We start from the raw sequence: 27,816 nt of genomic DNA on the forward strand, positions 1-27,816 counted from the left end.
AAGTATCAAAAGAAAACATACAAAATAGTAATATTAAATGTCTTCTATGTTCCACGTGCTTTTAAAGTTCAGAGTAACTACATTCTGTATCTGAAACGTGCATTGTATTGAGAGAGCTATCACAAGAGTGGGGAGTTAGTCTCAAAGACTTTAATTAAAGGTTTAAGTAGAGATTGTTTTTTATTTAAGCATGTTTAATGTTTAAACATTTGCTCTTAATTTATTAGTAGAGTCATAGTATTGTAGAGAGGGCACTTGTGTTACCTGTGCATGTATGGAAAGATGCTGCTTAGCATAAAGTTGGTTGGTTTATTCTGACAAATTAATATGCATGTGGTAAAATGATAGCTATGTGCATTCTTAATTAATCTTGATATAGATAACTACTAATAAAATAACCATCTACTAAAAAATAAATGCATCACTATTTGTAACCCATTAAAACATTAAGAAAAAGTGCAGCTAAATAATTATCCAGAGATACATTATATTTTCTTGTTAGCAACATTTTTGGTATGATAGTTGTATTTGCAAATTGATTTTCATTATAGTTAGCAATCAGGCAGAATAAATTTTCATTAGGGGAAGAAAAAGCTACTGCTGGAAAAGCAGAGATCTGTTTAGATGAAGGCAACCTCAGGCCATTTCCTCTTGTCCTTTTGCTTATTACCTGGGAGAAGAGACTGTCTCCCACCTGGCTGCACCCTCCTTTCAGGCAGTTGTAGAGAGTGATAAGGTCACCCCTGAGCCTCCTCTTCTCCAGGCTAAGCATCCCCAGCTCCGTCAGCTGCTCCTCATCAGATTTGTGCTCCAGACCCTTCCCCAGCTCCATTGCCCTTCTCTGGACTCTCCAGCACCTCAATGTCCTTTTAGAATTGAGGAGCCCAGAACTGAACCCAGGATTTGAGGTGTGGCCTCACCAGTGCTGAGTACAGGGTTATGGTCACTGCCCTGGTGCTGCTGGCCACGCTGGTGCTGATCCAGGCCAGGATGCCATTGGCCTTTTGGCCACCTGGGCACTCTCTGGCTCATGTTCAGCTGCTGTTGACCAGCACCCCCAGGACCTTTTCCTCCAGGCATCTTTCGTGCCACTCTGCCCCAGCCTGTAGCTGCAGGGGTTGTTGTGACCCAAGGGCAGGAGCAGGCCCAGCACTTGGCCTTGCTGAACCTCAGAGCTCTGGCCTCTCCCCATCAGTGCAGCCTGTCCAGTTCCCCCTGCAGAGCCTTCAGCAGCTCAACACTCCCACCCAGCTCAGTGTGTCTGCAGACTGACTGAGGGTGCCCTGGATCCCCTCATGTGGGTCATTGATAAAGATTTAAACAGAGCTGGTGCCAGCCCTGAGCCCTGGGGAGCTCTGCTGGATGTGATTCCATTCACCAACACCCTCTGGGCCCGGCCATGCCAACGGGTTCCTACGCATCCAACAGAGCACCCGGCCGAGCCACGAGCAGCCAGTTCCTGCAGAAGATGCTGTGGGAAACGGTGCCAAAGGCTTTCCTGAGGTCCAGGTAGGCACATCCACAGCCTTTCACCCACCCACTAAGTGGGTCATCTTATCATAGAAAGGAGATCAGGTCAGTCAAGCAGGACCTGCCTTTCACAAACCTGCGCTGGCTGGGCCTGATCCCCTGGTGGTCCTGTACCTGCCGTGTGATGGCACTCAAGAGGATCTGCTCCGTGACCTTCCCTGGCACCCAGGTCAGACTGACAGACCCTGGATCTCCCTTCTGGGTCTTCTTATAGATGGGCATCACATTTTCTAGTATCCAGTCAACTAGTATCTCTTTTATACCCCAAGTACAACCCAGGCTTGTATTTCACTCAAATATGAAAATCTTTCCATGAAGGATAATAAAATACACCTTAAGAGTACTTGAAACTTTGAGTTCATGTACTTCACATTTTCCTTCTCCTGCTTCAGATGTTCAGTAGCCAACTAGCTAATACCCTCTTTTGCAGCTTTTTATAGCTAAACAACTTAAGTCTCCTGCTAGGTTAATTGCTTTCAAGGTTTATATTATATGGATTACAGTCTGAAGACCAGAGTTCTGTGGGAAAAATATATTCAGAATACTGTGGTTACTGGTTTATTGCAATAGTTAACCTCAGAATAATGTACCCTTTTCTGCTGGGAACAATAACAAGTAATTACTCAGTAGTCTTTATTATTACTGAATTATAGCTGAATAACTTAGCAATAGTTTAATTCATTGTGTACACTAATGGTTACCCATGCATTCACTTCTTTTTAAAATTAAAAATAATTATTACATTACATCATATTTTCAGTTTGTGATGAAGGCAACTGAATTTGTACTTCTTTTTTGATTTTAACTTCTATTATCAGCTCTTCATCTGAGCTATTAAATATAGGCCTGGAAACAAAATCAATTTCTGACTGTAGAGCACAAAGGGTTTCTACCACTACCTCCACAATTCAATTTGAAAATTAGTGGAGTACTGGTATCAAGTGTAGCATTAAGAAAATTTAATCAGTTTATAATACTTGTTTCCTTGAATAGACTTCAGTACATTAAGACTTTTCAGTGATGGAGTGGTGGGAAATCAATTTCAATAACAGACAGAGAAAACTGCTGTAATACTTGAATTCTCTACTGTCTTCAATACCGTGTGAGGTGATGGTGTATCAGGACTTTATATTTGTTAAAATTGACTGTCCAAAAGCCAGTGTAGAGAAGGAACTGCAGTATCTGCAGTGGTGTCCCTACAGCTCTCTTCTGATTAGTCTAGAAAAAATGTTGATTTATAAAGCTTAAAGAAGCACCCATATCCTTTCATTCATTACTGAGTAGAGAGGATAATAGAGAAAGATGTCACTTTTTATCATAGACATCAGTAATTATTCTGGTTCATTGTACAAGCCTAGAAATATATAGAAAGAAGTGCAAAAGATTTATTTCTCCTACATGTCATAATTAAGGTTTTCATTCTAATAAGCGCTTGTAGAGCTGTGTGCTTTTAGATGATTTACTGCTATTCCTGCTAGTCCTGAGTATTTCTGTTGAACTAAGTAACCTTGTGGGAAAATGGTTTTATTTAATGTTAAATTGATTTCAGAAAGCACCCCACAGTTGGGATAAATTAAACAATGCTTGAAGGCCTATTGAAATCAATGGATCTACAAAATACAGAGACATAATTGTATGTGTTCAAGTGTCTTCTTAAACTGGGGGCTATAGTTACCCCAATTTTTTGGTTGAGGTTATTACTTCATAATAATTACTGACCTTCTGTCGCAGTGGTTGAGTCTGCATGTCCAGCTCCTGCTGAAGTCCATAGAGTGTGTAAACAGATTTACCAATGGTTAAAACCTCCAAATAAAACATAGGTCTTGCAAAATAAGATTGTGTGGGTTTGGTACCTGAATCTGGTAGATGAAATGTATTGGTAATTACTCTCTCAGAGCATCATTGTTCTTCTAGTGCAAATCTGTTTTGTGACTTAGTTCATGGTGCCTTACCACACCACACAAACATTCATTCTGTAACTGTTGGGGATGAACTTTTGCTGTTTAGGAATCTGCAATGTTTGCATTTATATATAAAATTTTATTTAAATTATCTTTGAAAATAAAATGGCTTTTCACCTAGCAGGGAGAGCATTATGCTGTGGGAATGTGGGAAGAAGGGAGGTATATTTCAATTTAACAAGAGCTGTTTGTGCAGCATGGTACAATGAGGAAGGATAGCAGGAGCTGGGGTTTTCTGCTAGGAGTAGGGCTATACCAGATGGTTACTGCAAGTGTGTTTCATAAACATAGAAGTGTTCCAGTAGTCTATCATTACCTTGTTTAACCTTTTCAGAGTATGTCCATACTTATGGAAATACACAAGGAGCCCAAAACATCATTGTTTTCTCATGGCTGTGTTGCTGCTACTACTTTTTTTGGGGTTTTTTTTTGTTTGTTTGTTTTTTATAGTGCAATTCAAGTATATAACAATTGGCATAAGTTCTTATTGGTAAAGAAGGATATTTCCAGGCAAAAATGTTGTTATACTTAGTCTGTTTTTTCTTGGTTTTGTTTTTATAAGTGTAAAGAAATCTAACCTAAATACTACTTATTATCTGAAAAAAGCAGAAGACTTCTCTTGCTTCTGTTGAAGCATTAGTAATTTTAAACTTCACTCTAAAAATAGTCCTTAATTTTTCTTCTAAATGCTATATAGCCATTAACTAATTTTCTCCTCTTGAGACAGTATGGAGGTAGGCTTACTCTACAAAAGGAGGTATTGTACAATATTATTTGCTTAACTCTAGCTATGAAATCATTGGAGTAGCTCTGGTGCTAGAACTCAGAAATGTAACTCTGATCTTGATCGTGTTCTAGGTCAAACTGTCTCAAGAGCAAATCCTGCTAATGTTAAGTGAAACTCTAACTATGGATGAATAGTCTCTTTATAATTATTATGGTGTAATGCAGTGTTCCTTCTGGATTTTTAATTACTCTGTTTTCTTCCCCAAAGCGGATAATACATGTGTACCATTGTACAATAAATTCTCATTCAGTGTTGAGGATGTGTTTTGAACCACTGATGAGCAATACCTTCCTCCTCAAACATGCTTTTCTTAATATTTTTGAAGTGTTTTCTCAAGATAATGTAGTCTGTGAATACATGCTTTTCAGAATTCAGCTTGGTGCAGATATATTGAAAAGTATTTTAAAATAAGTGTAAATTGTTTATATGTGCTCTAAATAAAAGTTACATGCTTTTGTCTGACTTGATGCTTTTTTTGTTTTAAATCAATTGACAGAATTCATTGACAAGAAGTGCACCCCTTGCCAATGATTCCCAAGCACGCAGTGGTGCCCGCTTTCATACATCTTATGACAAAAGATACATCATCAAAACTATAACAAGTGAAGATGTAGCAGAAATGCACAACATACTCAAGAAGTACCATCAGGTAATAAATGAACTCTGCCAAGGTGTGGGAGGTCTTCTTAAATATCAGAATGCCAATCTTTTTTAGAGGCTTAAAAGTTTTAAATTAATAATTATGGAAAAAGAGTCACTTCAGACTTTTTCCCTTTTGCATCAGCAACTTTCTGTTTGTCTGTAATTCACAAGGATGGACTTTTCTAAATATCTACACTAGCGTTTCATAAAAAAAGATTTGCCTACATGATAGAGGTAACTTGGAGGCTATGAGGTCCTTTGCCTTACTAAGAAGGTGGCCTTTCTTTTGGCTAGTGGACTCCCAGGCTTGAAGGTATTTTATTGTGGGCTTGCTTGAAGATGTCTGTGTACATGTGTATGAATGCCGCAGGTGACTTTCTCTTTCTAGTCTGGTTTGTGAATGTTCTGTATTTCAGAACAGATTTCATAGATTTTAAGTTATATTATATAAGAAATTAAAAAATGGATATGATCAATGTAAAAATCTTACTATGAAAAAAATTTGTTTCGATAATATGAATTTTCATACTCAACGGTAAAGTTAAAAGTGAACAGCAGAGATCCCTCAAATCAGCCTTGATAGCTGCCATACTGTGCTGGTGCACAGTTTGTCTGGCTGGCAAAGAGAGGAGCAGAACCTGGGAATTACAAAAGGCTTTACTAAAATCAGTGCTAGTTTTCTTAGCCCTACAGCTGTTTGAATAAGTTCTAGAGCTACAGAAGTCAGAAAAGCCTCTAAAAAATCACCTAAAATATGCTACGCAACAGGAAGGGTTTTTTGTCCCTCTTTCCATCTTCCCTCTCCTTTCTGTGTGTTGGAATTCCAGGTAAAGACTTAAGGACATTTGGGGTTGGGCTTTTTTATTGTTGTTTAGGTGGTTTATTCGTTGCTATGCAATCTTCTTGTTTGTAGTAGGTTGTTGTTTTTTTTTTTTTAATACATGACTTTTGTAAAACCAGCTTTAATTTCTGAGGTGGGAGGCCAAAGCATTCTTTCAGGATACTTGGAACTGAAGGTATTGCCAGCCATCTTTGTATATCTCAAAGGGAGATCTCTGAAGGCCTTCCAAGCCCAGAGTAACTTGGGAAGCCTTCAGGATGTTAGATGTGAACTCTTTTCTCTCTTCCTGTGGTGTTCTGTGTTTAAATAACACGTAGGACCATTGTGTGTTTGTTTTAATGTGAATAAATACTACTATCAAAAAAATTCCTAAGGTATCTCCTAATGACAGTTTTACCAAAGAAAATTTTAAACCTAATTTAAATCTAATTGTATTTTGGGGGTTATTTTTATATAAATTTTCAAACTTAGTATTTTAGTTTTGATCTGAAAGGGTTTGATCTCTGAAGCTGTACAGCAGAATTGAAGTTTTATTCTGTTTCATATTTGGCATTAGAAGCTAGTATTAATGATACAGATTTTGAGATTTAAGTCATTTTGCTTTTCAAAACAGTAATTTTCAAGAGTATCAATGAAGACAGTGCTAACATTAATGAATTTAATAATTTGGAATATTTTTTATTAATGCTTTGCAACATCAGAGTTCATATTAGGCTAGGTTACAAAGAATAATGATCTGAAATTTATCTCTACCAGACACCTAATTTCAATTTATGCTGGTAAATCTTTTATATAAAATAGCTTTCACTGATGCCTCCAAGAGATTCATAATGATACAACTTGTATTTCTTTTTGTCTTAGAACTTGAAAGCACTGTACAAAACTAAGTACAGAAGCACTCAAGTACAAAGACAATTTAATAATTGGATTTTTTTATTTAAATAAATTCATTTCAGTATCTTCAGCAATGTACTGAACAAGATCTAAATTAAATCCGCTAGCTCTAATGACAGTTGACACTGTGTCCTCTGTGCTGCTGCCAGAAGTTGAATGCTTGGGATCACTGGATACAGCAGCTTGTCCTCCCATTTCTCTAGATGTTTTTCAGGCATGCAAAGCTTATCTTCACTTGCTTTTCAAAGTCTAGCAAACCCATTGTCCTGGTGGAAAGGTATTAATTATTCCCTTGACCAAATTGTCCCACACAGTCTGGCCTTCTGCTAGCAAACAGTGCAGTGCCAGATACCATCCGCTGGCACTTGAGCTCATTAATGGTCCTACTGTGGTTTTGATTTGGGCCAGCTTATTGTCTCCCAAATAATTCTGGGCAAGAATAAAGGTGTTCATTAAGATATTCCTACTTAGGAGTTTGAATGTAAGCATCCTTTTTTTTTTTAGAGGGGAGGTTAATAACTTAGATGTGAGTTATTCCATTCCAGCTGGAACTGATTCCTGAGGACACTCCAAGACCTGTCTATTTCACTGGTGTGGATGTAACTTTATGGTTCTGTAGGATGGCACAGTTGCAGTAACATAAGACTTTTCAGATGCTGTCCTGGTACTCTTGTATAAATTTTTGTCAATAAAACAAGTTCTCATTAGTTCAGTTTTATTTTGGCATACTCTCTTCTGCCAACAGAGGAATTGTCAAGCTCCCTCTATTGATTATCATACCTTACTGTCCAATATCTTTCTTGCTTGTTAATAATAATTATACACTAGAGTGCCAAATATGGGATTTTTAGGGAGAAGTCCGCTTGTTAGCGTTTCTCCAGTTTCAGTTCTCTGATTGTCAGCAGCACTCACCACACATATGAAAATTCCTGGCTGAGCTGTGTTTCATGGCCTGAGTGTGATTGGGAATGGTTTGGAAGTTCCAGTGGCACAACCCTGCAGCATACCCTGTGCCAGTCTGCCCTGAGAGCAGAGCTGTATTTGAAGGGTTCAGCCTTCTGAGAAAAGGGAGTGTGTATACCCAGTTGGCTAGTACAGGGATCATCCTGGAAAGGACAGGCTTTTTCAGGTGCATGAAGTCTTGGGAGGTGATTTGTGTGAATTTTTGGCTTCTTCTCCCTTGTTCCCCCAAAGGAGCTGAGTTATGTGTTATGAAGTTATGAAGTCATCTGTCCATTAAGAACTGTGTCTTTTAAACCATTATCTTGCAAACTCTTTCAAATGCCCAAGAAGGCAGTAAGTATCTTCCATTCCTGCTCACATAAGTATGAGTGAAATTCATGCCATTTATGACAGACAATCTCTTTCAGGTTTTGTTTTTTCCCCTCTGCAAATTCATTTCATGTTTCTTTCCCAGTTTGAATCTTTGAATGAGTTTCATTTAAACCATAATATTTACTCACCTGTTTCTTTATTAAGGCTAATAGCACAAAGCTGATAGAATCATTCTAGACCTTGAAAGCACCTCTGCCCTTGCTTAGGGACCAAGCCAGCCTTATCAAATATTTTTCCAAGACTATTTGAACTCCTTAATAATAAATACCAGAGGAGATATCTATCTTGAAACAAAGAATGCCAGAGAGGGAACCATCACATCACAAGGCAGAAGTGTGAGACTCCTTTTGTCCTTCATTTACCAAAACAGTTTTGATTTCGGCATTTGCAAAAAACCTGTTGTTTCCTTGCACCTTTTTGAACTACAGAGCTACCAATGAGGCATCTGGGAGTTTGTATGGTTGGCAGAGAAATGTAGCACAGCAGCTTTTCCCATGAACCTCCAAAATCTGATGCCAAGTATTAGGATTTTTTTTGGGAAGTCACCAAAGGGTTAGATACGGACATGTACACTGCCATTGGTAAGTAGAAATGAAAAGTATTTTTTCAGCTGGACACCATGGACGTGTAAAGTTCACAAGCCCATGCCAGTTCCATTAGTCCTTCCTCTCTCCATCTGTCTGAAGGTGTCTGTTCTTTGGAGCTCAGAGGAACTGAGGTTTTAATTACAGTCTGTATGTGTAGGAGTTTACAAAAGAAGCAGGAAAAGTTCATAGCCTGTAGACACTTGTAAGTTTAAAAATCCCAAATCTAGATTGGTGTTTCTAAATCATCAAAGATCTGATCAAAGATAAATTCCAAGCCCAGGGCTACATGCTAGAAATGTGTAAATAACTGAAAATGAGCTGGGCTTGAAGGAGTGTTAGGACTTATAAAAACAGCATATATATGCTGTATATACGAGTTATAAAAACAGCATATATATGTGTATATAGTGATTCCAACTTAAAATTGTTGAACTGTGAATAATCTTGACAATTGTAAATTATATTTGCTATTAAAAATCATGAGTTTCCAAAATCATTTACCCTATGATGCCTTTTTAAGTGACAGTCAGGCCCACAACCTCACACAGATGGTGAAAGCTTCAGTCTAAACACTGACACGTTCTGTCAACTCATCAGATGAGTCTGACACTTTTAGTATTGAGCAGAAACACTAGAGATAATTATTTTCTTTTCCAAAGTTAAAAGAAAAAAAAAAAAAAAAACTGAGCAAAACAAGCTATTAAGCAAACAGGAGGAATTACACTTTTCATCATGTTTAAAGCAGCAAAGCATCCTGTGTTTTTTGCCAAGACTATTAAAGACCATCCTGCATGGATCAGCCTTCGATCTACATTTGAAAGCCAAAATGGCCTAGAGCTAGGTTTTGAAGTGTTAGGTAAATACAAATATATGGCATGCTAGGTTCTTATGCTGTGACTAGCCATTCTAGCCAGTTTCCAACTACAGTAATAGTTTTTGGTACATAATTTGAAGTACTGCTTTTCTTCACATCCCTTGATAATTTGCAGTCAGTTTGGACTGCGTGTGTTATTGGTATATTGTCAGTTATGACTAGACCTCTTCTCACCACTCTTCAGTGTTACTCAGCTGAATGTCACTTACCAAATGCAGTAGAACCATTGATATCCTCAAATGGGTTAGACTTTCAAGTGTTAGGAAAACTACTGCTGTATGGGCTCATAGATGTAGTTGGGCCATTTAAAATTGTGCAAGTTAATCAAACATGTTTATATTAAGTAGTATTTGAGAGCAAAATCAAATATTAATAGGAAATTCCTCCAAATCTAGTGCAATTGTGTTTTAAACATAGCCTCCTGACCCCAAGAACATGGACCAGAAAAATGGATTTAAAACCTACTGCTACCTTTGGCTTTGTTAAGGAAGAGTTCAGCATAGTCATCTGTGATACGTGTGTTGTCAGAATTTCACCCTGTGTTTAAGGAATGGGTAATACCCTGCTTCCTCCTTAAGGAAAATTTTCTATTTCATAATATATTCAAGTTATGTTTATATATATTTTTTGATATATTATCCTGTGCAAAATGTTTATGAAGTTATATAAAATACAGAATATGTATTGTAGATATTACTGTGTTTGTAGCTATTTTCTAAATTACAAATGTTATTTTCAAGGGCAGAAATTAGTAACAGTTGAGTAAAAATCTGAAGGCAGATTTTATAGTATCTGAAATGTCAGAATCAAGACATTCTGCCCTTTCCGGTGACATTAACTTGCTTTAAATCTTAAATTGGTGTAAAAGAGGAGTCCTTACTCTTTGAGAATAGATGATGGGCAGGTTAGAAATTTTTAAAAATAAAATAAAGCAATTTTAGTGTCTCAGATAAACCAACACCTTTTAAACGTTTTCTTTTTCCTTAAAATTACTTCAGAAGGGATGACTTCTCATTGCCAACACCCAAGTAACTTTACTAGAGAAAAGAGAAGCCATCTCAAAGCAGGTGAACTGGAGAGAATTGTTAGCATACAAACCTTCCAGCATAAAGCTCCTAAAAGGGACTTGAGTGCAGGTCCCTTCTAGGTTTTCTGTAGGCAGCTGTCCCTGCTGAAGGCACAGTTCTCTTCCCTGCACAGGTAATTGTATGCAGAACTGACACCTATTGCACTGCCTGTTTGTCTCCCTGGCAACCAGCAGAAATAGTGGATAGTGGTAAAGGAGAGGGGGACTGCCCGTTTACCAGACACAGCAAACAGTGGAGTGATAGGGAAGTGAATGGGAAGAAAGGAAAGAATAGAATGATCAAAAAGGGGGAAATGACAGACACAATAAAAGACAAAAGCAGAAAAATACTACCTTAGCTGCTGGAGGGGAAAAAATATGAAATAAACAGGAAAGCAAATTAAAGGGAGGAAAATATAGGCAATAAGGTAAAAATGGGAGAAATTGCACCAGTGACAGAGTTCAGGGCTACAGAGGACCCAAGGAACAGCAGCAGATCGTTGTGTGGAATGTAGGAGAAAAATTTAAATCATAAATTGATAAATATTGAACTACAGAAACATTATAGTAGAATAAAAACAATTTTGTCAAAGAATTGATGGCAACATAGACTGGAGAATACCCCAGAAAAGAAAGTGGGGACTAGGTGCCTAGGCATTTGCACTGGCATGGATGGGCTTGTCAAGCTGGTAGGTTGGTGAAGCAGAGCTGCATTAAAGTTTGTATCATCCTCCCTCCACTTCAGTACTTGCACAAGTTATCAGTGGCTTCCTCCCAACCCCCCCATCTCTGCTTTTGCTGCCTGAGTTTCATATGTATTGCAAAAAAGGAAAAAGGTAAAAAGGCAAAGCAAGGCAGTATAATGTAACGTTATTTAAACACAAACATGAATGAAGAAGGATGTAATGGTGTCCTTGACTCTGTATGTCCTCAGATAGTAAGAGGTGCAGATCTCTGGGAGGTTCGCAAAGAAATGCAGATGAAAAAAGCCTTTCAGCAGTTCCATGTGAGAATCCAGAGGCAGCACAGAACACAGCTTCTGCCCTGTGCTAAGATAACTGACATGTAAAGCATCTTTGATCTGAATAAACAGGAGAGGCAGAAAAAGGAGACATAAGATGTATGTGTTCTCATCCAAACAGTCTGTGTTTCATCTGCATCCAACAGGCTCACTCTTCCTATAGAAGAGGTGACCCTAAAAATGGGAAACTCACTAGGATGGTTTTCAGATGGAATTGCAGAGGGCTGATATGCAAAGGGACCACACAGACTAGGATTGTAACAAAAAAAACTACATTGAAAGTCTTCCCTGAAAGACATTTCTTAGGTAAATAACTACACAAAATGGCAGAATGTTCTTGGCTGCACTGGCTCTGTTGAGGCCTGTGTTTCACCAGGCAGGTGTTTTCTATTTTTTATGTATAAGTTATTGATGTTGTGCACAGCGCTTTTCAGAAGAGATCAATCCACAGAGTGAGTCAGTTGTAACAATATGAGGTATGATGTTCCTGGTAACAGATCTGCAGCCTAGATAATCACGTGTGGTGATAACATTGAGATTACACTGCACTTAGAAGTAAAAATAACTGGCCATGTCTGAAACAATGTGAAGTGTAAGGCTGTGAATCACAAGGCTTGTATATAAAACCCTGTATATTTATTGATTACTTCTTTAAATGAAATTACTTTCTTACATGGCTTATTTGAAGAAAACAGCTTTATATGCCTTGAAAATCTGTAACTTTCTGGTGTATGCTGTAATTTGGCTAATTAATCCTTGCAATGTCTCACATAAGTACCCAATGCATGATATTCTGTGAAATTATTAAGGTACAGGGAAAATGGCAATAAATGGAATATTTATAACTCTGAACAAGTTCTCAGTCTTTTTTGGGGGAGTGATTCCGCATGGCAATGCTTGTGCACAAAATTGGTGAAGGATATTTCTGGCTGAAGACAAGAGGATATAAAAGAAGTTGAGCACAAAAAATACTGTCTAGTCCTGCACAATGTCCAAAATGGTTTAAAATAATTATGTAACTTGCTGTTCAGTTTTAGTGGAAGTATCCTGGTGAATGTATAGACTTGTCACGTAATTATGCTTGAATTATCGAATGCTTGTGTTAATCATGATACCAAAATTTGTGAAAATAATATATAAAGGGGTAACAGAGAATGAGCATGTAGTGTATTTCTGAATTAAAGTTTGCCAAATAGGGCTGTGAGAAATAGGAATGCTGACTTTTCACATGGAACGAAGATAGATATAATTCAGGATTTAATCTGCACCGATGTCAACTCATTCCGCAGATGATCTCCAAGTGGAGAAGGAGAAATGATAGAAACAGAAATTTTATTCTGTGTTTTTCCAAAAAGAGCCAAAGTAGTAAAAAGTAAAAATACTACTTTTCCAAAAAGTAGTATAACTTCTTTGCCAATAAATGGTATGCATTATGTTATCTTTTTATGTATCTGATGCCTTGCTAGCCTTATCATAGGGAAGCAAGAAGCTAATTAGATTGGTAAAGTTTTATTTTTACTAAGGAATCTTGAAGCTGTATTTATACAAAAATAAATGAGAAAATAGGCTCATAAAGAATTTCTTACTAATTTTCAACTTGAAGCATGGCATTCAAGAGAGCTCAGATATTCCCTTATTTGAAATGTGCTGCACAGCTGATAAAACATGTCAATATGCTGATACTACTTTACTGTGTTAATAATAATATTGTCCTCGTGCTGTGCACAAACATGAAAATTGTCTGAATTAACAAAAAAAAGATGGGGTGTTTATTACAACACTCATTTAAAAAATTGATTTTGTTGCTGCATATAAACACTTGTAAATGTATTAGCTGAGTATTACAGTTTTATTTAGCAAGTCTGCTTAGTAGAACTGTTTTAATGTGCTTTTTAGAAAAAAATTAAAGGAGTGAAGGTCTTTTTCTTTCACTGAAATTTAGCAGTCCTGTTAAGCATGTACTGGCTTATTTTCTAGGCTCACTTTTTTTTCCAGCTGTGAGTGGGAAACTTCAGGAAATCATTCCTAAAAAGTACCTTGAGGTGACTAAATTGCTACTTCCTTTATATCAAGATGGACAAATTGAAAATCTGCCAACCACAATCACCAGTGCAAGTCCTGCTGGACTCCCACCCAAACAGATGACACGTTTTGCCTCCTCTGTGATGCAGATATGGGGGATTGATAGTTTCAAAGGTAGGAAGTTCTAGACCAACCTTGTAGATGCTGAAAGCAAGTGGCATTCCTCCCTCTTTCCTTTGTCTCCCCATCAGGATAAGAAATACTGTCATAGGAAACACTGAAACAATTTTAGAGGCTTTTCTTTCAGTTGCAATGGCATGAGTGTCCACAGTCAGCAGCAAATGGAAATCAACTGTGCAGTACCTGGTTTGCTTTGAGAGAGTCTCTTAGAAATCTGGGAGAGCACAGCCATGTCCCTTTTTATGAAGAGGAGCAATACTAGCAGAGCTTCTCATGTCTTGTGTTGCATGGTGGTAACACTGGCCTTCCAGAAGTCTTTGTTTGCACACTAAGATCATGAAACAACAGTGCTAACAAATGGCAAACCCGAACTTACAAACAAGACTGAAGCAACTCTCACTAGTGGCCTTTTTGTCCTTGTTGCATAGTACAGAGCAGTTTGCGAGGGGGTTGTGTAAGTAATGAATTTTATGATGTTACAGTGGATATGGTGCTCGTGCTCTGGTAATGGCATTGCCATTTTACAGATGGGTACACTTGGGACAGAAAGGTTAAAATTGGAGTGTTAGCAGTTGCTAGGGTTGAAGAGATAGTTTAAGTGTCAGTACTGTGGCAGTCACAGCTGAGAGGAAGGGCAGGGGGTTACTAGTCTGGTACTCAAGATGCCTAGTTGGCATTCCTTTGCATGACACAAACTCTCTGTATGATGTCAGGTAGAGGTTCTGCATGGCAGATGCCCATATGGGAAATTTGAACAATAGTATTTATTTTAATTCAAATTCTGTAGTTAAAAGCTGTAAGATTAGGAATGGCTGGGTCTGTTAAAGACTTGAGTAGCTAGAAATTCTGTGACACTGAATTCTTGTCGGAAGCTAGATTCATTTTCATCTTGTAGAACATAATCATCTTAAAGTAGAAGCCGGTTAATAAATGTTTCTGTAGGAACAACCCTTCTTACTTTCTATAAAGCTTTAAAAAAGTATTTACCTTTAGAATATATGCCAAGTACTTAACATTTATTTAAAAAAAACAGTGTATTTTTGCTAGTATGGATTAGTACTTTTATGATTAGATCTTTAATGGAAATGGTGGTCAAAATAGGTTGTGTATCCTGTAATGTGTTATAACTCTTTTGTGATGTTGTTAACAGCCCAATGACTCTGAAAATCCTCCAAACTGTGAACTTCAACTTAAAAACTTCTGTATTTTTAAAATACAGAAATGCATACTGATCAATCATTGTGCACTGCTCACAACTGACCTTGCTTTTGTGGCCTTTTACTGCCAAACTTCTGTTCGTGTTTTGAGGCACACAGTCATACTCCTTTCCTAAGATTCTGATTTGTATTCACTGAGTCTCTGCAGCACCTTAAGCTAATTTGCCTATTCATAAGCAGTTGGAACTTAAAAGTGCTTTGCTGTGAAGTGGCACAACTACATCGTGACTTTTTTCTGTGCTTCAGGGCTTGAACCTCCAGTACAGCTCCAGGGCAGGCAGAAAGCAGAGTTGCAGCCCAAAATGTGCCAGCAAGATTTAACAGGGCTCATGAGTCAGTCAAAATTGGGTTCAATTGACAGTCAACAACTTGTATATTTGTTGTTCATTTCCTTTGTTTCTTGGTGGACAGGATTGTTTTCATGAGTCTTAAGTTGGTTTTTATTTTGCCAATCAAAAGGTCTGTCTGTGATATGTGCAGATTCCAGTATGAAGTTAGTGAGAAGAATTCCTTAAAATTAGCGGAGGAGCCCAAAATTGCAACATCTCCAGGGTTTCAAGAGCTTTGTTACAGTATTTGTTACCAAATACTACCTGCCTTTGTTAAACAAATGAAGTGGCTTATTCAGTTAACTTGTTTTAAATTCTTCTAAAATCTGTGTTTCTAATAACTGGGTCAATTAGGCACAAAGGAACAGCAGCTTCAGTATGCAATTAATGCTTAAAAGCTGACTGTTCATTAAATTTAATGTTTCCTTTTTGGGCCTTGGGTTTTTACATTTTCTCCAAGTTCCTGTTTGAGACTTGGTACTAACAGAAAGAGAAAAGCTGGCTTTCTGGTTTGCATCATTGTGGCTTAACTTTTCCTTGGTTCCACAAAACATGTAAGTGAATGTTTCTGAGTAAGATTAATGTAGTATAGGCATTTTTATTCTGGGAATAAAAATTCATCCTTCAATAGTTCTCATCATCAATGTGTGTCTGCTTTTTCTGCTTCCTCCAGCGGTCTTTCTAATAGAACAATTACTTGTAAGGCAAGTGATTAGAGGAAAAAAAAAGGTTGCAGGTGACAAGGTTAATAGCCCACTTGTAATGGAATATGGTGACCTTAAGGAAATATAAGGATTCATAAATAAAAAAATACAGGGAATTTGTACTTCATTGCTCAGCTCTATTGACCCCAAAATGCAACTACCACATTAGGAGCTAACAGCAAGTTGGTGATAATAAATAATACCCCTTGCTGGGGTATTGGTATTATTATAATAATACCCCTTGTTGAGGTCTTACTGTAATAATACCAATAAATGTATAACACCATAAATGTTCATCATAATAAACAAATACTGAGAATGGAGAAACATACAATTTAAATACAGTCTGGGACAACACAGTACAGATTATAGCAGTGTGATGTTTAAAAAAATACTTAGGTTTTGACATAACTACCAAATTCATGCTGTCTGCTTAGATTTGCTTTTTGTGTTAACATAAAAGTTAAAAGGTCTGTCCAATAGATTCTCTTCTTTCTAGGAGACTATCTGTGGAAGTCAAGAGTTATAAGTTAAGCAGTTCAAGATTTTAATTTTTAAACACTGGCCTAAAAGTAGAATGACTTGCTCATGAGAGGGTTTGTTTTTGCATAATTTTTTGAAGGTTTGTTGCCACATAAATATTCAGGGAAAAAATATTGTTTCTTGGTATTTTATATCTAAATTCTAAATATATACTTATGTAATATATGTCAATCCTGATTTCTGTTTTTTTCTTTTCATTTTGCAGTTTATTGTGGAGTGTCATGGGAATACACTTCTTCCCCAGTTTTTGGGCATGTACCGGCTTACTGTTGATGGAGTTGAAGTATATATGGTTGTCACAAGAAATGTGTTCAGCCATCGTTTATCTGTTTATAGAAAATATGATTTAAAGGTGAGAAATAACTGCTGATTAAATAGCTGATAGAGTAGCTGAAAATCTTTACTATAAATGTTAGGTTATGCTGAAGCTTGAATATTGCTCAGAATTTTAATTAATTTTAAATTGTGTTATGCAAGAGCCGGCATAACTTATTTCATTCTACACCTAGGTTTAGCAAAACTAAAGGGTGGTTTTGTAGACATTATAGAAATTTATCTGTTTTGTGCATTTTTAAGAGAAGCAATTTAGCCAGGTATGTTTGCTAAATGTTGCTAGTGGTTAAAGGTAAAACCCTTCACACTAGTATAATAATAATTCTGCTTCTTATAGGTTTTTATCAACATTATGGAAAGCCACAGTTTATTATGCAGAGGGCATTTATAAAACAACTAAATAGCATCATTTAAACCAACAAATGCTGCTAACAAAGTACATCACTATGGCAAAAGCTTAATAATTTATCCAATATTTTAAAAATCATTCAAGTGAAAAAGAGAGGAGTCTTTGAAAAACCAAAACATCTGCTTTTATCATAAGATCTGTTTTAGTTTTGTTTCAGAAGCTTTATCTGCTCATTGTAATTTTGACAGTATACAGGGCTTAAAACAAATACCCAAAACGTAGTCTTAGTCTTTTTACCCAAGGGATGATATTTTAATTTCCTCTGTAAAATATCCCCTTAGAAACCTACTTCTTTCTAATACATTTAATTTCTATGTGCTGAACCACTAATGCATCTGCAAGCTTGTTTTTAAGATGTTAATTTATCATTCTGTATTAGGAGATTTGTAATGCTATGTAGTGCACCATCCTTTCCTACTGTCAAGTCTGCTTAGCAATTGCTTAGATAGTTGACCTAACTTGATTTATAAGAATGGATTTCCAGAATGTCAACAATCTATTTTCTGAAATTCAGTATTATTGGCAGCAGTTGTTACCAGAGAAGATTTGTTTTTTTTAATTTGAGAAAACTGTGACTTAGAGCATCATAATGTACAGATGCATTAACAAGGGCATGAAAGCACAACAGAAAGAAACAGTAATTATATACACTATGTTCTTAACATTGGTATCAACAGCTCTTTATGTTACTTACCTCTGTGAATGCTTCTGTAGTCTATTCAGTTTGTCCAGCTGGACAGCATTGCTTTAACTTCTCATGTAATTCAAATTTAACATCAAAACAAACTCCTTCACTGAACAGATTTATAGTGACACTGAATTTATTATAAATTACTTGAATTTATTATAAATTACTTTTTCTTGATATTTTTTGCTATGTCATCTGCAGTTGTAGATTCAGAGTTCTGTTTTGTACATAAATATTTTTGACACCAGCTTAGAACTCACTTGGTAGCACAAGTCTCTACCTCTGTAGATACAAGAAAAAAAAGACCACAAATCAGCATGGGATTTCAAGGGTATTTTTTGGCCATAGATGCATTTTGTTAAAATTATTTCAATGTAATTTTTTTACCAAATGTCAAATTTTACATCCTCCCTAATTTTTACTGTTGTGGATCTTTTTTCTTTTCCTTCAGTTTGGTTTTCAGTTCATCTTTTTTCTGGCCTAATAATCTGGTGGAGCACAGAATACAATATAAAAGATGTCTCCTGAGTAAAATGAAATGTTAGGCTTTTACCAGGCTTTATTATCAGTTAAGAATAATTCTGTGAAATCCCTTCTTCTGGGCCATGCATAATAACTAAGAGATACTGTCCCATATATCTTTTCTCTCCCATCACTTCTGAGTTTTCTAAGTTTCTTTCTATAAACAGAATAAAACATGCTATAAAAGGGTGTGGTTGGGGATCCTCACATTCTTTAAACTAGTAGGACTCCACTCCAGCACTTCTTTACACAATGCACACCCTTTAACAAACAGCAGAGCTAATTTACCCATCTTTCAATGTCCAGTTACTATATTTGTAGTTACTATTTCTTGCTGTGCTGTTACGTGATAAACACGTGCTGGGTATTTAAAGGTGTGGTCCTGCTCACTAGTTTTAATCTAAAAAATAAATTTAAAAAGAAAATCCAAATGGTCTTTGGCAAGCACCGTAAGTCCTGTGGATCCACAGTTGGTCTCTTCTCTTCTTTTTGCCCCATGTTGCTGTGTGATGCATTGTTCTTGTTTGTACTTTATGATCTTTTAAATACTTTTTGTGTTTTTATTGTGTAATATCCTGTTCAAATGTGTGTTACAAATGTCCAGACAGTTACACAGAATAGGCTGTTCCATATCCATGCAGCTAAATTGGCATGGAAAAAAAAAAAAAAGATGAGAATGAGAAGTCTACCAAGCAAACTAAACTTCTAGCAATGACACACTCAAAATGAGGATGAGAGATGAGGAAAAGCTCCAGGAATTGGGAGGACAATAGAAGTAGAGCATTTGAGGATTTAATCCATCTTTCTTCTCTCATGATGCATCTTCTTCACATGATAGCAGCAATTCAGCAGTCCTAGACATTCTACCTACTGTATCACCTTTCTTTAAAACATTTCTCAAGTTCAAAAGGATACAGTTCATCCACTTTTTGACCTGTTATCATAACATTTTCAAATTAGCTTCTGACATATGCACATTTTTAGATCCATTTTTTCTGTTTCAGGGCTCTACTGTGGCTCGAGAAGCCAGTGACAAAGAAAAGGTATGGTGCATTTCTGTTTCTTTTTCAATTAATTAACCTTCTAGCTAAACTCAGAACAAACATAACTAGTACTGTTCTGACCCTTTCCTCTTTTTTCTGCCATATTCTTCCCTCTTGAGTTCTACCTTATCCCTTCTTTATCTGTCCTCTATTTCCTGCAGACCTTTGAATATTGGTTTGCAAAGGTGTTGTAATTTCAGAGGTAAGTGAGCCAATCCTCTACCTCCTCCTTTCCTTTTCTTTTCTCTTAGTTTCTTCAGGGCCTGCCCTGTGCTAGGAAAACATCATAACTTTATTCCCTTCTCTCCTGCATCATCTTCTTTCTCTTCCTATTTAATATTGAGATTTATGAATATTCCATGTCAGTTAATGGAATTATGTGATGGGACACCACTTCTAAACTGAGTGCAAGGATGAACCGAACCTTAAATTATGAGAACCCTTGGGTATGTGAAGTTCATACAAATGAGCAAGTGACTGACAGACTTAGATGTACACGTAGCTGTAATGAGAGACAGTTTCCATCTAATTCTGGGCTGAAACTTTGCTCTAAAGAGAAATAGATTGCTTTATTTTTCTTCACCTCCAACTTCAGTTCTTTTGGAAAATTTAATGTTCTCCGTTTTTCTTTGTGGTTTTAGCAAAATAGTCAGATGGCATTTTAGGAGAGGTTTCTCTGGAGATTCTACAGATAATTGGAAGTGTAACATAGTCTCCATCATCTCAGACATCTTAGATTTCAAATTTGGGCAAGGTCTAACAACCCATGGCCCTTGTTTTCTTAATTTGTCCAAGCACGTTCCTCCTGAATTAGCATGAGATCATCCCGGAGTTCACTTAAGAGACTTCATTTTCTGTTGTTCCCAAATTCCATTCAGATCATTTGTTTTTCTCCTAAGCAGCAGTTGTACCATACCTGCTTCTCTGAGTCTTCTACAGATCACACAACTGCACTAAAGGAGTAAGGGACATGCAGTAGCTGTCAGTTCTCGCTGCATGAAAAACTCTGTGCCAGGTTTTTCCACCTTTCCTAAGTCATGATGGAACACTTAAAATTCTTCTTAGCGTTAGGCAATACCACAGCCCCACCTGCAAGCTACAGTTACCATTGCCAGCAACACTTCTCTTCTGCTGTACCAGGCCCTCAAGATCATGTCTTGAATGGTCTCCTTTCTTTCTTTTATCATCTGTTTTTGTTCTTGTTTAGTGGCAACTGTAGTGTTTTTAATGTCCAGGGAGTAGCCCTGCAGTGTCTTACAAACAATACCTAATGTCATTGAAAACCTCTGTTGTACTATTAAAATAATCTGATAGAAAGGATGAGGACAAATTATTTGGATAGGACTGCTTCAGGTTGCAACATTAATGCTTGGACTACTAACAAAAATTTTAAAATATTATGTACAGTCAGCTATACAGGAACTGATACTATACAGATATTTAGCAAAGTAGTTTTGAGCAATTTCTGGAATATGCCTCGTAATAATAGATTAATAATAGTACATGTATATTGTAGTTAATACATAGAGTGAGAACCTTAAAGAAACAGTGCCTTAATTTTGCTCCTGTGTAAGTTCATGGCAGAATTACTATTGAACTTGCTTATAGATAAATTGAAACAAATTTGTGTAGTTTTATATAACTGCATAAAACAATTATTCTGTAAATTTAATGTGAAATCATAACTTCCATAAGGCAGATAACAAAAATTCTTATCAACTTCACACCTAGAACCTTCCCTTTGATTTTGAGTACTTTTCTGAAAATAAATGCATAAAAGCCTCATCCTCCTAATTCTTATTCTGCTCTTTTAATGGTTTGATTTCTTGGGGATGGAACTGTACAAAGGCTACTGATGTTGTAAGCAGAGAGTTTGAAGCTTTCGAAACAGCTTTCTATCAGTCATCATTCCCATCAAACCCTGATGTAATGCAGCAGGGAAGTGACAAGCTTGCATTCAGAAAAAAAGATTTCTAAGAAAGGAAATTATTGGGTAGGTTTCTACATTCTTAGAGGGAACAACATTTTACAGTTTGAGACTCTTTGAGATTCAAACAAGGGAAACTTAGTACTTTGCTTATCGCATGGGTTTTAAGTTTTGGAGTCTGCTGCTTGATTTGAATGGGCCAGAATACATTTTGCCTGTGGATTGCAGATGTTCATAAGATTTGTCATCACTATGATCTGAATCTCCTGCAGTAGGCATGACAACAGATTTACTCACTTGACTACTCACTTTGACTACTCAAATCTAACACACAGCTTCTAGGTTTAGACTAAAAGGGTGCTTTATATTTATATGAAGAGTCAAGGAAAGTTTGGTTCTGAAACTCTGAGCAGTGCTCAGGAGGTGCTGTCATGAGATGTATTCTGCACATGTGCCACTGATTTCAAGACCTGAGGACTCTGTTGACCTGATCCATTAAATAATGATCCATTATTCCTGAATGGCAAGTGGAGCCCTGTAGCATGGTTTTTTACTTCCATTTTCTCTTAAGTAGATGTCAGTGTTTCAAACTTTTTGTTGTCATCTCTGAGAATCTCAAATCCATCTTAAGATTTGAAAACAACTGGAAAGATTTGACTTGAAAGGCGGGGGGGAGGCATTCTAGCAAATTCTCTAAAGAGATTTTTTGGTATCTCCTATCACAGAAGAAACTGCACTGAGGGATTAAACGAAACCAGACAATCTGAAAACCTGAGCTGGTGTAGTAAATTATCATCTAATTTTTAGCCAGATGCAAGCTAAATAATCAATTTATTAATATTATCTTGAAATGACATTAATATTAATAAATTGCAATTAGTGGCACAATAATTACTTATTATAACTATTTGGCTATTCACATGTGAGAGTAATATAGAAAGCTTTTGGTACTAAAATGTATGGCTAAATTGTCTGTCAATGGCTAGTTTTTAAGTGGGCTTTAAATAATTCATATTGAGTTTCAAATGACAACATTCAAGTAATCAATTGGTTTTCAGAATATCAAGCATGATATCTTTACTTCTCTTAAAGCTGCAGAAGTCAGAAAACAGAAGAGCAAGTCTTTCCGTCACATTCTAATGTAGACTGTAAATTTTAGATAAATTACTTTGTAAAGGCAAATTTGATGAAATTTATATTCTTGAATCTTCTTCGTATCAAACTATTATTTAGTCAGTTAATAAAGAAGAAACAAATATGCAAAAAGATTTAATGGATAAGAAATCTGGGAAAATAGTATAATTCTACTTTAGCTTGGTAGTTTAAAAAGGGTATTACTATTCAAACATTTTTTTAAATCATTTTTTTAGGATGAAAAGTTGCCTGATTGAGAGTGGTACTTTTCCATCCTGTTTGCTGTTTACCTCCTGTTTGACTGTCTTCAGCTGTTTAATATCCTAACATATGGATGAGCAGTTCCAAAACTGTCATTTCAGTATTTTGTGATAATCAGTGCAGAAACAAGCACCAATCCCTTAAATTTCACCTTAACACACAATTCCTTTCATTTGTGTTACAAATGAGACTTTTAATAATAAAGACATCGCTTTCTTGGCGACATGTATCGTAACATACACTTACAGATGCCTTGGATTTTAAAAGAACACAATGTTTCAACAGTTGTCAAATTCTGACAGCTGCTCCTTTTTACTTTTTGGGCTTTACTACTCTTCTTAAATTTTTTATTATTTTAATAGTGGGCATTTTCTTTTTATTCTTGGGACAATTTTGCCCTCTCAAGTGAAATGAGGATAATGCAGAACTCCTCTGGTGGTCTAGCTGCTCACAATTATGCCATGCTTGCAGTACAACATCAAATTAGCAGTAACAGCTGAGTCTACTTGTACTGATAAAAGAATCTAAGCTCTTGCTTCTGAGTGAGCAGTGCAGAAAGAAATTTGAAAAAGAAAAACAAATCCTAAATGAAGTGGTGCCCACCACATTTCATCTTTCTCAAGCAATTTCAGAGATTATCACATGTTTTTAAATCAATCTAAAACTGGTTGCATTGCCACCTCTATAGTATGTGTTGTTTCATGAATCACCATTCATAAGTGCAATAAAATTATAGTCAATACAGTTGAATAAAGGATTTTCTATTCAAGTTTCTTTTGGGAAAAAGATTGCCATAGCTGACAACTATGTTATATCTTCATTAAATTGTATGCAAAATACTTAGCTATGATCATTAGATTGGAAGTTGTCACTAGACATTAGCTTTGTGTTTAACTTTATATATTACAACATACAATAATTAACTGATTTCTGAGAGGAAAGTGTAACCTAAGGAAGAAGGGCTGTAGTAGAGGAGCATAAGAAAAAGATCACTCAGTCTTGACTCTGGTGTTTTTTTTTGTTTAGGTTTTTTTTTTTTTTTTTCTTTGTTTTTTTTTTGTTTGTTTGTTTATTTGTTTGGGTTTTGTTTTATTTGTTTGTGGTTTTTTGTTTTTGGTTTTTTGTTTTTTTTACTTTTGGTGTCACTATGTAAAACATTATTCAAGGTAGATCATTCCAAAATCTGAGCTATTTTTTCTGCTGTTTTAGAATTACTAATTCCAGAACATTTTTATACTTATCTCTTATTAGTGATTTCAGTCCACTTCATGTACTGATCTTGTGAAGTGTCTGAGATTTATCTGTGAAATAAATCTAAACATTGCAACATACAGAGATTATAGCTTTCAAAGCTAGGGAGAGACATTCAGGGTCTTGATTTCAGCATTTAGCCTTCTCATGACACCAACCTCATTACAGTTTTTCAAAACAAATCACTAGTTTGCCTTTGTTTGGTTTTGAGGGGTTGGGGGTGTTTTGTTTCATTTTTCTTTAGAAGTCTGCTTTCCATATGTTAAAAGAATTTTAAAAACAACAGGGGAATTTTGTGTTGCATTTTATATATTGCATGTTCATTTTGCAGCAGGAAGACATTAATGCTAGGGATAATTCTGGAAGCATTTCCTTGAGCATTGAAAAGAGAATTTCTATTTTGGTACATGCTTTAGTACTTAACTCTTCTACAGCATCCTGCACAATTATTTTTTTTTTGCTACTGACTAAAGTCATTCCAGTGTTTCCCCGCAAACACTATTTTGGGGTTACAGTTCTATTTCCATTGCCTTTTACAGTCCTGTGACGGCAACTTGAGCTCAGACCGTTTGTCTAGGAACCCCTGTCTAGGGCAAGGCAATTTGTACAACAGAAGTTTGGACCCAGCTCACAGAACTATTGGAGGCAAGAAACTGCATAATTCTAAAGGAAATTATTCTTCCCTCTTGTATATCTAGTGACTCCAGAGTTTTGATTCAATTCAAAATCACCTGGTCCAAATTATTGCAGACTCTATTTAGTATTATAGCCTTTTTTTTTTTTTCCCCAAACACTGCCTTCCATATATGCTGGTGAGCCCAGTACTTAAAAAAACATAAGGTGTATGTGGGTCACTTTCTGTTAAAAAGTCTGGGGTGTGGACCTTCAATCTTGGCAGATGTTTTACATAATTTTCAAAAGTTGTAAGTTGTAAGCCAAATTTTTCCATGATTAGCTGTGTGAATAATGTGACTTGTGGCTAGTTCCAGAGAAAAAATAAGGCTGCTATCAACATTTCTCCTGAAACCTGATCTTTGTCTTTGTTATGAGGACAATTAGTCTTTTTTCCTTTTTCAGTCACTTATTTGGAAACTTACCTGACCTACAGCTATTTTAGCAAGCTGCTTCCAAAATGCCAGCATTAATGTTAGCTATGACCATTATTTTTGATGTCATGATGCATACAAAATCCCTTTGGAGATAACAAAATTGCTAATATTCATTTCAACTCATTAGGATAAGATGCTGAATTGAGATGGCCTAAGAAGTATACAAAAACTGTTACCATGTTCATCTAGAAATAAAACTTCACCTGGTTCTTACAGTCCAAGTTTGTTTTTTTTTTAACTCAAAACAGTATCAGCTCTTACACTATACTTTCATTTTGAATGAGGCTTTACACATTCTGTCATCTTAGTTACTAAGAAATCTTTATTGATTTTTCAGCCTTTCAAAGGCAGTGAAATCTTCCTGCCATTAAAATTCTCTGTGACCATGGCAAACTTTGGAATGCAGACCTGAAGTGTGTTGATAACATGTTTTTTTAATAAATAGATGTTTTATATTTGTAAAATCTGTTGTGCCTTTCTTGCATATTTAAGTAGGAGATTTAAAACAGTGGAGGTGGTTCAGAAAGAAAATCTATTATTAATTTAATGGAAGTAGTTAGATGCTCATCTCCTGTGCAGCTCTTAAAATATTTAGTTCTTTAATGACAGTAATATGTTCATTATAATGAATTACATTCTAGGAGAATCATTTTCCAACAAGGATTTTGCTTCATTGGAAATATTTGAGACATCATAAAAAATTAACCATATCAATTATTTCATTAAAGCAAAGCCTCAATTTTTTCATTCAGATAATGTTCTAAACTGCCACAATGTGATTCTATTTGTGTTTATTTCAGCATGTAAGAAATGAACATAGTGGGATTTTTCAACACGAATGAATGTGTTATTAATTTGACATAACTATAAGAGCCCCTGTTAGCTGAACATTTCATAGGTTTTGATTCTTAGAGTCACAAATCAATTTTAAGATAAATTTCAGTTAAAGTACTACTAGAATCACTTCCACCAGTGGCTGTCATTAATATGTGGGACTGCAACAGTATCCTAGGACTATTCAGCTTCAAATAAATAGGGAGAATAATATTGCCTAGTACACCAAAAAAAAAAAAAAAAAGGCTTTGTCTAGTAACACCTAGAAGGAGAGAAGAGAATAGCTGGGAGCCATCATGCAAATAATGTAGTGAGGGTAACCACTGGCACAGACAGAGCTTTTTAGCTTCAGTTGCTTATATGGGACCCACTGCTTTTACTTTGTCCTTTTTCACCACTTGCTTCTGAGCTGGCTTTTAACTTACATGGTTCTACACTTGCCAGGTCTTTACAACTATGGGTATTGGGGTGAATAAAAATTGCCTCAGATAAATATTGTCAGAGGGATGATGGTGGACTGGGGGAACCTGCATACAAGGCAGCAAAGAGTGGCTTTTTGGGAGTGCTGACTTACTGCCCAGAATGTCCTTGGGAGTGCCCCTTGGGTGTTGTGATGACAGGTAAGAGCTGCAGCAGTGTCAGCTTTGCTAGCTCACTTCTATTAAAAATAGGTTAGGGACAAGGTTAAAGTGAAGTATGGCACTTGCACAACTGGTTTACCAGTGCTAGCATCTTCCAAAGAAGACACTGCTTGTAATTTTAGTTTCTTTTTACCACCATGGGACTGTCCTCAGTGGCGAGGCAGCTTCCCTTCACAGCCCCGCTGGTGTCACTGGGGCTGTGCTCTGCGGGAAGCCTGCGGCAGAGCCTAGAGGCAAACAAGCATCTCCGCATCTTAACCACAAGTACATCCTCCCTCTGTGCTCACCCTCCAGCTTTTAGACAGCACTAGTAGGGGGAGTTTCTGTGTTAATGGGTTTGTTTCACTTTAACCTCTGCCTAATTTAATCAATAACTTGGATATACTAGGTGGAAAAATAATCTGGGGATTTTTTTTAAGTGATTTTGGGCTAAAAATGAAGGAAACTTGGTTTCCTGCATTCTTTTCATTATTGCTTAATCTTAAATTATTTCATCCAAATCTCCTCTCCATTCTTAAGCATCCCACACACTGGATTCCGTCCTCCAGTGTTGGCAACATCCCTGGATCCACAGTCCCGCCTCTGCGGAATTAGCCCTGTCCATGGGACACTCTGCTCAATTGAGTATGGTAATCTCTACAGCTGTTAGCCTGGAATGCTTATCTGATGTTTGTTTTTGTCCTAAACCTCTTACTGAGTAGGCTAGAAAGAAAATCAATGCATACTGTGCAGTCATATTGTGGTAAACAATTCATTGTGAGCTTCAAAAAGTGTCCAGCATTGTTTTTGAGTAAAGCAGGAGAGCACTCCTTGGAACAACTCCTCCTTGGAAGTGGAGTCTGGGACAGATGAATGCTTATAGCTCCATCTCAGCTGCTTGGGTGTTTGTTTGGTTTGTTTTTTTTTTTTTTTAATATAAATAGAAGATTCCTATTAGAGGGTATTTTAATGTATCAGAATGTTCTAGATGCTAGACAGTAATAATTCAGAGCAGCCAGACTGTGACCTTACTTTTTTTCAAACTTCATAGGTATCAGGATGCCGTGGATTTAGTAATTGATTTTTCACTGTTACAATGTAACTGTTACAATTTCTCAAGTGGTTTTGAACAGTTTTTGGAAGAAAAGGATC

The 27,816-nt window shown here is 36.4% G+C and overlaps 1 protein-coding gene across 3 annotated transcripts in view; it reads left to right on the forward strand.

The window, feature by feature from the left end:
• The window catches only part of PIP4K2A (phosphatidylinositol-5-phosphate 4-kinase type 2 alpha), a 108,154-nt gene that overhangs the window by 69,895 nt on the left and 10,443 nt on the right, over positions 1-27,816 (forward strand). For 2 of the 3 annotated variants that reach the window (XM_053970631.1, XM_053970623.1), the window contains exons 4-6: positions 4,775-4,927; positions 16,739-16,885; positions 19,490-19,528. In XM_053970631.1, coding sequence (XP_053826606.1) covers positions 4,775-4,927; positions 16,739-16,885; positions 19,490-19,528 — 339 coding nt within the window. The remainder of the gene's footprint in view (positions 1-4,774; positions 4,928-16,738; positions 16,886-19,489; positions 19,529-27,816) is intronic. The other variant, XM_053970616.1, reaches the window with a different exon arrangement.

This window comes from Vidua macroura, chromosome 1, assembly GCF_024509145.1.
Source record: "Vidua macroura isolate BioBank_ID:100142 chromosome 1, ASM2450914v1, whole genome shotgun sequence".
Classification (NCBI taxonomy): Eukaryota; Metazoa; Chordata; class Aves; order Passeriformes; family Viduidae; genus Vidua; species Vidua macroura.